Source organism: Pipistrellus kuhlii, unplaced genomic scaffold, assembly GCF_014108245.1.
Source record: "Pipistrellus kuhlii isolate mPipKuh1 unplaced genomic scaffold, mPipKuh1.p scaffold_m20_p_13, whole genome shotgun sequence".
Lineage (NCBI taxonomy): Eukaryota > Metazoa > Chordata > Mammalia > Chiroptera > Vespertilionidae > Pipistrellus > Pipistrellus kuhlii.
In genome coordinates, this window is record NW_023425438.1 from 9,024,227 (window position 1) to 9,036,985 (window position 12,759).

Sequence of the window (12,759 nt, forward strand, 5' to 3'; positions counted from 1 at the left end):
TCTTGGCTTTCTATAGGCCCGTGGTCGGCAAGCCGCGGCTCGCGAGCCACACGCGGTTCTTTGGCCCCTTGAATGTGGCTCTTCCACAAAATACCACGGCCTGGGCAAGTCTATGTTGAAGAGGTGGCGTTAGAAGAAGTTTAAGTTTAAAAAGTGTGGCTCTCCAAAGGAATTTCAATCGTTGTGCTGTTGTTATTTGGCTCTGTGGACTAATGAGTTTGCGGACCACTGCTATAGGCTATATCGGTGTAGATATGGGATATTTATTTATGTCCGCAACATTATGACAGTGTTTTTCTTCCCAACGTATGTCCTATTTCCTAAAGTTTGTTAAGAAATAACAACAACAAGCACAGTGAATTAATAACAACAGGATAACCTGTTAATTTAATATAAGCAAATCTTGGTTAAAAGCATTTTAAAATGAATAGGGTGTTAATTTGCACATATGAATACAGACCAGAAATTTTGTCTGTTAAATCGAGGTCTGTGAAATCGAGTATTTACTGTATAAATTTTAAAGTTTATAGTGAGAAAGGCTTACAGACCACTACCTGGTAAATGTCTGGTGTATCTGAGGGACCCACATTATGTATCCACGATCGTAGACCAGCGCGATCTCTCTGCATACTGTACGCCAGCCAAACCCTTCTTACCTCATGAGTGTACAGAACATCACCTATGAAATTATCATAGCTTTAGGAAAAAGAATGAGAGCAATGGGGAAGTTCCTGGAAAGAGGACTGTATTAGGAGTTTTTAAAAAATTGGTTCTTGTCTCTGTTCTGCTAATAAATAGTTCTGTGATTTTTTTTTCCTGTTTCATGGTTAATTATTATTTTAAAAATATATATATTATTGATTTCAGAGAGGAAGAGAGAAAGAGAGGTAGAAACATCAATGATGAGAGAAAATCATTGATTGGCTGCCTCCTGCACACCCCCTATGGGGGTCAAGCCCACAGCATCAGGCATGTGTTCTTGACTGGACTCAAACCCACAGGTCAACGCTCTATCCACTGAGCCAAACCAGCTGGGCCACAGGTAATTATGAAAAGTGTGACTATGCATTTTTCTGCAGTCATTTCTTGGGAATTTGCTACGAGGAAGCATATGTCACCCTTGTTCACCTTTCCTCCATTTGTTCCTTTGTGACACAGACCCTAAGAGGCTCCAACATCTTGCCACATTTGCTCTATCTCTTTATGCAAAACGTTTTTTTGACTGAACAATTTGAAAGTTCTTCATCTCTAACTACATTTTCTAAAAATGAAGACATTCTCCTGAAAACCCTAAAATCGCTATCAACGGAAGTGAATGAGCATTCAATACATCATTTAACATAAGGTCCATATTCCCCAGATGTTCCCTGAAAACATCTACTTTATTTATTTTTGGACTCAGAGTCCAATCAAGGTTTACAACACTGCATTTGGTGGGTTGCGTTGCATTTGGTTCACGTGTTTTATCTGATCCAAATCTGTTCCTCCCCCTCCTTTTTCAAGTTTTTATGACAATTTATTTTTGAAGGGCTTACGCCAGCTGCTGTGGTCATGCTTCCCTTGTGCTCTTATATATAAACTGCAAGTCACTGGATGTGAATGCCAACGTGCTCGCCATTGACATTTTAAAGAGAAAATTAAGTAAATATTTTGGTTTGAGGTCCAAGTAGTCTCTAGACTTCAGCCGGCAGGATTTGGACACAGCTGGAGAAAGCTATTTCCTGCTGAGCCTTAAATTCCAAGTAGCTTCCTATCATCACCACTTTGAATGAATGGTTGTAAAATAAATGACGTACTTTTTATTTTATTTTATTTTTTTAAATACATTTTTATTGATTTCAGAGAGGAAGGGAGAGGGAGAGAGAGAAACATCAACGATGAGAGAATCATTAATTGGCTTCTGTATGCCTCACATTGGGGATCAAGCCCACAACTTCAGCATGAGCCCTGACTGGTAATCAAACTGTGACCTCTTGGTTCATAGATCCATGGTCAACCACTGAGACACACCGGCCAGGCATAGTTTTTAGTTTAAAAATTAGTTTTTGTTTCCTTTTTGTCTCCCTGTAGTTTTTTTTGAGAGCTAGCCTCTTAATCAGGTGTATATGTTGCTCTATTTTTCTCTAAACTCATTTACATTTTACCCATTTGGTTTCTTTATTTTGCCTACTTATTTTCAAACAGAGCAAGAATAACTGATCTTAGAAAATGGACAAAAACTAACTACACACAGTGCCAGGAATAAGAAAAACTTTGAGTATTTTTCACATATGCTTCTTTGCTTGGATAAGCCTTATTTGACACAAAGGTTAGTTGTTATTTTCTTAATATATATATTTTTTTATTTCAGAGAGGGAGAGGAAGAGAAAGGTAGAAGTATCAATGATGAGAGAGAATCATTGATTGGCTACCTCCTTCCCCCACCATGCCTGGCAAGTCCTCTGACCATGGAATCAAACCGTGACCTCCTGGTTCATAGGTTGAAGTTCAACCACTGAGCCATGCCAGTCTGGTGACACAAAATTTAGTTAAATGATGTATTTAGAGCCTCCAAAGTACACAGCCCTGTATCACATACAGTCTGAGATCTTGAAGACAATTTTAGAGTAGAACCCTGTTTAACTGAAAAATAGTATTGGCTAATTTAAAAGGTCTTTACGGTGTATTTTTACAAATATTATTTGACTTGATCTTTATAACAACTCTAAGAGGTAGCTGAGGAAGGTGGTGAAAACTCTCTTTTTCAATTAATGAAATTGAGACTCAAATAGGATCTCATGACTCTAAGGGAGAAAGATGGAATATAAATCTGGCTGTGGATTGCATACCAAAGGTATACTGTAATTGCATTTGACTGAAATTACCTCCTCAGTTGTTTAGAGCAGTGTCGCCAACCTTTCAGACCTCACGGATCACTAGTGGTACATAGACCACCAGTTGGTGAAAGCTGGTTTAGAGTTTTGTATATTTTGGCAAAACCAATATGTTTATCTTAGGAATATTATGCCCTTACTATTAATAACAGTTTAACAGTTCTCTTCTGTAGTCCTGCATTATTAAATACCAACCCCCCCTCCCCCCAACTTTTGGAGAATCTTTGTTACATAGAACAATGCATATCTAGGGACATTTGTTGCTCTAAAAAGCAACCACTCAACCTAAATTGTTCAAATACCATTAGGGCCATCCACTGGTGTAGGCAGATATAAAAATGCCTCAACCCAATTTGTATGTCCTCCAATGAAGACCCAGTTGCATCATCTAGCTGGCATACCCTCTCCTGGTGCCTAATACTATTCACTGGTAAGAGTTTTGTTTTTGTTTTCTACCTAAAAGGTGACCACAATCATCCAAACCACAAAAGGAAGGTCTGGAGGAATCTCCTTCTGCTCCAACCTTGGTTTCTCCTATTTTGTTTATTTTGCTGATTATGAGAAATTGGTAGACTGGAAACATCACAATCGCCATTGATTGTGAGTAAATGATATAATCTTAATTATCGAGTTGTTCATTATGGACTCAAATTTCTACAAATAGTATAGTGTATGTACATATTTATATACATATACACACATATAGTTTGTGCCTGTAATTGGCAAACTCATTAGTCAACAGAGCCAAATATCTACAGTACAACGATTGAAATTTCTTTTGAGAGCCAAACATTTTTAAATTTAAACAATATAGGTAGGTACATCGTTATTAACTTAATTAGGGTACTCCTAAGCTGCCCTTTGATAAAAACTTAAGGGACCAAAGAGTCACATGTAGCTCGTGAGCCACAGTTTGCCGACCACTGGATATGTACACACATATGTTTATTTTATTTTATTTTATTTTATTTTATTTTATTTTATTTTGTGTTTTTTTACTCAAAAGTAGCCCATACTGAGTGGCAAGAATATAATTACTCTGAAAAGGAAAAGAACAGTCTAACATTTATTAAGTTTCTTCCTGAATTTTCTTAAATTAAAAAACAACAACACAAGAAAGGTTGCTTATACTTAAACTGCCATATTTTTTTTTGTTTTTAATTTTGTTAGCATGTATTTCGTTGCATTTAGGAATAAGAACAGATAGCATATATACATAAAACCAACACGTGGGGGTGGCTGTTTACCTTCTGAGATGTTTCCACATGGTGAATCCTCATATTACTTGGCTTAGTCACGGCTCCTTCAACTAACAACTTCGCTTAATTTTCAATCTCTCTGCAAATCCATCTCTGCATCGCACAATTACGCCAGTTCTAGCAAATTTGGGACTGTATTTTAAGCAACCACCTTGCCTTAATGCCCACAGGCTCTCAACTTCTGAGTGTAGAGACCAAGCATTGCTTGTCTTTGCGCATCTAGCATAGGAAATGCCTAGAGCAGGTGCTCAACAAAGGTTTGCTGAGCAGAACTGGCCTCAACAACCTAATGGGAAGAGAGAAAAGAGGCAACTTTTTACTGAAGTGACTGCCTCAAATAGAAATGAATTCAACCTTACGTGGACTATTTATACACATACATTTCCAAATGGAGACCAGTGCACCTACTTCTATGGGGACAGTGTCTAACTGATCACTTGGTAGAAGGTCATGGCCCTCATCCCTAGACTCAATCCCATCTCTACCTTTGAACATCTTAAACCAAGTGCTCTCTCCTCTCATCATGTAACAAACAGGCCTACGGAGAGTTAGTTTGGGGCAAAGCTATATAAAAAGATATATAAAATATTGACGCTAAGATTGTAAATGAAATGTTGTTCATCAAAGCTGTTTTGTGATTTGCTTCTGATGATGCTCTTTTAATTATGGACGGTAATTTCTTAGGCCTCTTTTACAACGCCAAATTCTCTCTCTTAACAAATAAAATACTTAGAATTATTTTGAGTTTTTAAAAAATTGATGGTTGTTTTGTATTTCACTAAGTGGTTTGTGTTTCTTCTAAATTTTATCCCCAAAGATTTGAACTGTTTTTTTTTTTGTGTGTGTGTGGTTTTTCTTTGTGGTTCACATTTCTTAAGAGCAGTTTAAATAGAAGTCTTAATAAAGATCACTAACCCTAGTCAGGTGGGACAAGAAGAGTTAATTTTCAAATTACAAAATTCATAATTTATGGCAATTGTAAATATTAGCCTTTTTTTTTTATTAGGAGAGTTTTCATGGCTGTGTTGGAGCTTCCTAGTGATGCAGAATTGGTAAGACTTACGTGATATATAAATGTGTGACTTATTACACATCCTAATAGCAACCATGTTATTTTAAAAAAAATGTAAACAGCTTCTCCTTGCATCAGATGGTCACTTAGAAGAATCACTGCCTTCCAGGAACTGAATAGCATTCTTCTACCTCAAGAAAATATTAAGTCCTGGTCCCATCCAAAAAGCACACAAAAAAACCCTCAAGATCAACTTCTCATTAACCCCCGCCCGATCCCAAAACAAATTTTATAAAAATACTGAAATAATATTCTCACACAAAAAAAGCAAAGTCTGATAGAGAGTAAGTATCAAGTACATGCACAAAAGCTTCCATTTCACCCGTATATGATTGGCTCTAGAGAAAGATACATGAGAAGACCACCAACTACATAACACAGTCTTTGGGGCGCCTAACCAGGGGCAGGGGTGGGGAGGAAATAAATAGTTCATAGGGCAAGTCTTCTGTCCCATAGTCCAATCAGGGAGATCCCACGGTGCCACTAAGGCAGTAAACGTCCACATATCTTTTCAGGTAACTTCCTGAGGGTTGGACTGTTCTTCCGAGTTTCTCATCTTGCTCCTTCCAAATGCCAACGTGATTGCCTTCGGTGTCTTCAGCCTGAAGTCAGCCATCCTGCAAGACAAAGCAGAACCTGTTGCATGGCTGCGTCTCATTGGACAAAATAAGAGTGCTCCTAGAAGGCTGTTTATCCGAAGGACCATCCCGAGTGATCAGTCTGTACTCTCAAGATGTAGAGAGAATTAAAAGATCCTGTGTCCACCCAGCACATGAAATCGTAAAGGCGTCCACACAGAGGCTCCCATCCAATAAGGATGCTTGCCAATAAGGACACTTCTCCCTACAGGGTCCTCTACAAAGCACGGGTCCCTGCAATATTCCTTGTGGAGGTTTCCCTGTTATTTTGTCCTATCTATATATCTATCTATCTACCTGTCCATCTATCTATATATTTATCTATCGTCCTCACCCAAGGATATTTTTTCCATTGATTTTTTTTTTCCCTGAGAGAGAGAGAGAGAGAGAGAGAGAGAGAGAGAGAGAGAGAGAAAGGAAGGGAAGGAGGAAGGAGAGAGAGAAACAATATAAACAATATGAGACACATCAATTGTTTTTGCATGTACATGTCCCAACTGGGGCCAGGGATAGAGCCTGAAACCAAGTTATGTGGCCTTGACAGAATCAAACCCATGACTTTTCAGTCTGAGAGCTGATGCTCTAACCACTGAGAAAAACTGGCCAGGGCAAAGTTTCCTTTTTAGAAATTCGTAATATATATTAGCATAAGAATACTGAGAAAAATTATAAGGGAAAAAGATCTATATCTATACTGATATTTATAGGTGTATATATAGATAATCGTATTAAACTTTGTTTAGTCCACCATTTCCTAGCCTTTCTATGTTTAATTATTTTAAGTTAGCAGAAGATTATAAAAAACAAAGAAGCATTATAAAGAAAATATGCATATTCTTACTGCCAAGAGAGTAATCTTGTCTTTTTCTTGCCATCCAAAAGCCTAATGATCATTGGTGGAATGGTATCTACCACCACAGAAAATGTTCACACCCTTATATTTCAAAATGAATGCAAGTCCTAGAACTCCACGGAAGGAAAAACACAGATCATAAATCCAACTACTTTCTTTGTCTGTTTAACATTTTTACCTATTGGACTCATAAATATCATCTGAACCTAAATAATAAATGTGTAGATCATTCCTTCTAAAGTCATTCATTGGTCTTGCTTGACAGAAAAACTCTTAAATTTGAAAACTACATATTTAACCCTTGGTGCAATTTTGTTATATTTTTTCCTGCTTGCCTTTTCCCTAAACAAGGGTAAATATCTTCTTATTTTCTGCTGATTTGGGTGAGGATTAAGATTGTACACCAATACATTTTACATAAGAACATACTAACTTTTTCAATTAGCACAAATAAAATTAAGTACTAGTGGTCAGTGAACCGTCTCTATGATTTATCAGATCAGAAAATTGAAAGGGTAAGGGAACACATGAACATAAAGGTCCAATATTTAAAGAATCAAATCAAGATCTTTGTTTCTATCTCCTTATAGAGATTGAAGATTAGGAAATCTTACCCATGTATGGTAAGTGGCTGTTCTACACTCAACCCAGAGCAAGGATTAAGTAACTATGATGGTGCTAGCCAATGGAAGTGACCTCATGGCTAGTGAAACAAACACAGGTGCTCATCTGAATTCAAAGATGGTCCATGAGCGCTCTGGTTGGGCATCCTATTACTCTACCATAGAAGCTCTTTTTCTGAGATTTCAGTAACAGCCACTTTGCTCATGTCAATAGCCTCTGCAGGCTGAAGTGGTACTTCGGCTAACTAGGACAATTTTGAGCACCATCCAAAAAAATCTAACACTGACTCCTCGCTACTTTTTGGATTGCAGACTTTCTTAAGAAACTCTGCCCCAAAACTCTGCCCCAAAATGATGCATTATAATTTTACATAAAATATAATGCACTTTCATGAATTCCCCAGAGCCTTTTTTTAGACCCTAAGATCCCTTGCCCTATGATATCTTCCTCTATCACCAAGTCATGAATTTTTTTTCCTACCCACCCTTATATTCCAAGCTTGAACTATGTTAGACCATTAAAAGAAATACTATAATAGGACTGAAATATTTGCCAAGATGATTAGTAACGGGAACATTAAAAATAAAGTTGAATCCTGGCTGGTGTGACTCAGTTGCCTTAGCATCGTCCCATACACTGAGAGGTTGCTGGTTCCATACTTGGTCCCAGCAAATGCCCAGGTTTTAGGCTCTATCTCCAGCACGGGGCCTGTAGAAGGCAGCCAATCTATGCTCTTCTCTCTTCTCTTTTCCTTTCCCTTCCTCTCTAAAATCAATAAAAATGTATTTAAAATCAAAATAAATAAAGTTGGTATTGCAAATATACAAAGACAGAAAGTAAATTAGTTGGTTACCTAAGGCTGGGCTAGGCGGGAAGATGAGAAATGACCTCTAATGGGCACAGGGTTGTTTTTTTTTTAATGATATAGTAAATGTTCTAAAATTGGAATGTAGAAAAGGTTGTGAAACATTGTGAATATACTTAAAACCACTGAATTATATATTTCAAATAGGCAAATTTTATAGCATGTAAATTATGTGTCCATAAAGCTGTTTTTTTAAAGTTGGTGTTATAAGAGGCCTGGACAGTGTGGCTCAGTTGGTTGGGCATCATCCCATGCACTGAAAGGTTGCCTGTTCGATTCCTGGTCAGAGAACATGCCTGGGGTTCAGGCTTGATCCCTGGTGGGGAGTTTGCAGGAGGCAGCTGACCAATCTCACATCAATGTTTCTCTCTCTTTTGTGCGTGCAGTCTCTCTCTCTCTCTCTCTCTCTCTCCTCTCTCTCTCTCTCTCTCTCTCTCTCTCTCTCTCTCTCTCTCTCTCTCTCTCTCTCTCTCTCTCTCTCTCCCAATAAAAAATATTAAAACGAAGTTGTGTTATTAGAAAGGAAAAAAATGGCTCAGCAGGAACTTACAATAAACTTCATCTGACCGAAGCTATGTGTGGCCTCCTTATTGTCTTCAGTGACGAAGGAACTAGAGGAATTTTAATTAAAGGTTATTGGAGTTTGTCTCATCCTGAGAGACTATGTGCTTAGATCTGAAGAGTGTGGAATGTGGAGGACCACCCATAAGAATAAAGATCACTGGCTTGATCCAATAGGATCTCTGCCTAACCCAATATTCGGTTTATGAGACGGATTCAATAGGCAGACAATGGCTGCCCTCCATGACACTGCTTTGAAGGTTAGGAATACGACACCAATTTCCCCAAATCCTTTTTCTTAATACACTATGAATTGTTGACTAATAAATTTATCTAAGTCCATCTTGAACCAATTTATATTTTCAGCTTGTTCTAACAAGTTCCATATGCTTCCCAATTTGCTTTGGATGATTTGAGTGTAATTTTTGCGTGGAGGCAGAGTCCGGCTTAGAGAACTGTGAAATCCCCATGTCTCATTCTCATCATACCCTTCTCCATGAGACTGTCAAAGCCTCCTTTTATTTATTTATTAAAATATCTTTATTGATTTCAGAGAGGAAGGGAGAGGGAGAGAGAGATCAACGGTGAGAGATAATCATTGATCAGCTGTCTCCTGCAAGCCCCGCACTGGGGAATCAAGCCCTCAGCCCAAGCATGTATCCTTGACTGGAATCGAACCTGGGAACCCTTCAATCCACAGTCTAATGCTCTATCTACTGAGCCAAACCAGCCAGGTCAAATCCTCCTTTTAAAACAGGGGTAAGAGTTTCCAACTCTCCTTTATCTACCAGTCTTTCACTTCTACTGTCTCCTGATTCTAACTGGGAAGACTAAGCTGATTAGTATAGCACACTGGTATAATGACTACACACACCAGTCATGGGACATCATCTCAGTACACAGACATGGCCACCTTCACTAAGTTTTAGGACTCAACCAGTTCAGTTTTATATGTGACAAAACTGAGGTCCAAAGAGAAGAAACTATTTTGCCCAGGGTCACAAAACCAGCCAGTGGGAAAACCAAAAAGTGACATGTCTTTTCCTTTTCTTTTTTTTTCTTTCCTTTTCTTTTCTTTCCTTTTTTTTAATAGATTCTTCACAGAGAGGAAGGGAGAGGGATAGAGAATTAGAAACCGATCAGCATCAGCTGCCACCCGCACCCCCCCCTCCCCCCACCCTGGGGAACCCAAGTTCCCTTTGCCCACAACCAAGGTACATGCCCTTGACCAGAACTGAACCTGGGACCTTTCAGTTCTATCCACTGAGCCAAACCGGTCAGGGCAAAAGTGAAATGTCTTGATTCCCAACCATTCCGCTTTTGAAACTACCAGACTGTCTCCTGAACTCACTGTACCACTCATCTCAGCCCTGCCAGCTTCTCCTCTGATTTATTTGTGGTTTGACCCAGCACTGACCTCACCATCCTGTCTGGTTTCACCCATGTCTGCTTCATCCTGGTCAAGTTCAAACTCGGTGCCCCGGTCAACCACATCCACGCCAGCCTGTACCCTGGGCTTCTCATTTTCCCACTTGGCAAAGCCTTTGTCCTTCGCTGCTTTGTCATGAAACTTGGATTTCATCTTGGGGAAGGTGTGGGACCCTGAGTCTCCCCAGCCGGCCTCTGACCACACAGGCTCAGTCTGGGTGGCCTGGCTGGTGGTGGCCCGCTGCAGCCTCACGGAGATCTTGCGAGAAGAGCCTGTAACCAGCGTGATAGCTCTGCTGTCCAGGTCTTGGTGCCCAGCAGCGACGTCAGGAAACTCGAACACCTCATCCTGCACTGGAAGGGGGAAAATTATCGTGATTGTTTGGCATCTGATTGCTTAGTAGCAAACCATCCAAGTTGGTGCAAACAATTGGAGTCTGACAGGTCGGGTCCCAGAGCAACGGGCCAGAGGCAGAATGAAATTGGCTTCAGGTGAGTTGCACGTTAGACCTGAAAGCAGAGAGGAGTGAGGGCAACGCAAGGCTGTGGCCGCTGCTGCTCACCCTGAAGAATGCCTCGGTGTTTATAATGACTCTGACCGGGTTTAGACCCAGAACCCAACCGAGGTCCAGGTGAGGGAAGGGGAGCAGAGAGGAATGGTTGTAGTAAAGAGAGTAGAGGACATTACCTGGGGGCAAGGAAGGGCTTCCAGGCAGCGACCCTTGACCACTGCCCAAGGAGGGGGCCCGGGCAAATCTCCTGCAGGCCAGAACCAGGAGGTCTTTGCACTGCTTGTGACAATTGGCTCCGCAGTCTGAAAAATCCCGAAGCATCACAGGTGGTTAGTGAGAACCAAGTGCCTCTGGAGCTGACTGGGCTTCCAGGGTTGAACTCAAGCTGTTCACCCTCCTTCCCCCATCCTGGATTCTGTGTTGATGCTCAGAGCCTGACTCAGGCCCACCGGGTATGTCTAGGGGCTGGAAAAGGGCCAATGGGACTCTTGCCAGCCTGGAATTCCTATAGTTCTCTTATATTTGTTCAGCTTCTTTTCCTACAGTCCAGGGGTCCTCAAACTTTTTAAAGTGGGGGCCAGATCATGGTCCCTCAGAGAGCTGGAGGGCCGGACTATATGAACTACTAATTCCTACTGTAACACCTCGGCTGCGCTCACTGCCCAAAAAACCTGGCGGGCCGGATCAGGCTCCTCTGCGGGCCGCATGTGGCCCGCGGGCCGTAGTTTGAAGATGCCTGTCACAGATCACTGAGGTGCTGGGAGCCAACAAGCAGGGGCTAAGTTGGATGAGGAGTTCCCTTTGCCCCAAACTAAGTCACGTGAGTCTGAGGTTCTTTCCCAGGCCCTGCATTCCCCACAGAGAGGCAGAAGGGGGGCCAGAAGTAGAGTCTGTGAAATTTCCCATTAGAATGCTTTACTTTAAAAAAAAAAAAAAAGTAGAATATTAATTGCTACTTGGTGTAGAAATTTTTCTTCTACATTTCCCTTAGATTCACTGAGCAGATAGGATAATTTTAAAGAGTATATTTCTTACCATCAGAGGACCTAATGATTTCCAATACCTATTTCCCTCCAAATGGTCTTATTTCAAATGGTCTTGTAATGAATGACATCACAGAAAGATCAAGTCTTAATGACGTGTCCAGTCTATTTTAGTTTTTTTTTTTTTTTCACTCTCTGTGCCTTAAAGAGAAAATGTCATATGTACAAAGATGATGCAAGAGTTTAGCTGATATTCATCTTCATAAAAGTGTGTGTGTGTGTGTGTGTGTGTGTGTGTGAGTGTGTGTGTATCTGTCTGTCTTTTAAGGTACAAGGGACAGAAGCAGGATAAAACAGTAAGATATTGGAGTGTCTTTGCTGCTTGAAAGTAAAAATCCAAGTTAGAAAAGTAAAAATCCAAGTTAGACTAAGACACTGATACAAAGATCTAAAGGGAAGAATTTTGAGCATTAAACTGTGGCTCCCACTGAGATTCAGGAAAGCATTCTGTTCCTGCAAAATGAGGGCCCAACACTGAAAGATGACTAGGGAAAAAAGGCATCGCAAGGGATCATGAGTAATCTGAAGGCATCCTGTGATCAAGATGTCTCTTTCTGTTGTTTTGTGGTAGGCAGTTAGACAGACATGAGCAGAGCAAGGACCAGGGGCCAGGTACAGCAGCCACCAGGGTGGAAAGCCCTGGGTGCCTAGCAAAGGGCAATTATAGGATGGGACCTCGTGCCCAGGGTGACCTTTCCTTCCCTAGCACATTGAAGGTCATGTGATTTGGATCCCCTGACCTTTCCTCCCTAGAGATAACATCCTGGCCTCAGTTGCATTTCAGCTCAGTCCAAAAAAGCAGCAAAATCAGACCAGTGACGCCAAGGCTGACCTCAGGACCAGCTGTATTAAAGAAAAAGAACCCTTTGCCCTGGTGACAACCAATCAATCAAAGGAGAACCTGATTTTGAAAGGACACACCTGGAAAGCTGCTGAATATTTTACAAGATCTTCCCCTGGGATCTCCCCTAAAATCTCCACCCCTAAAACCCTTAAGATGAATGACCCAGCTTACTCTACCTTCTGGGGGC

At 40.6% G+C, this 12,759-nt stretch overlaps 1 protein-coding gene across 4 annotated transcripts in view; it reads right to left on the reverse strand.

Moving 5' to 3' along the window:
- Window positions 1-3,994: 3,994 nt before the first annotated feature.
- The window catches only part of RASGRP3 (RAS guanyl releasing protein 3), a 98,867-nt gene continuing 90,102 nt past the window's right edge, over window positions 3,995-12,759 (reverse strand). For all 4 annotated transcript variants that reach the window (XM_045580533.1, XM_036434777.2, XM_036434773.2 and 1 more), the window contains 3 exons: window positions 10,862-10,987; window positions 10,163-10,527; window positions 3,995-5,821 (listed from right to left, as the gene is read on the reverse strand). In XM_045580533.1, coding sequence (XP_045436489.1) covers window positions 5,813-5,821; window positions 10,163-10,527; window positions 10,862-10,987 — 500 coding nt within the window. In that variant the 3' untranslated portion in view covers window positions 3,995-5,812. The remainder of the gene's footprint in view (window positions 5,822-10,162; window positions 10,528-10,861; window positions 10,988-12,759) is intronic.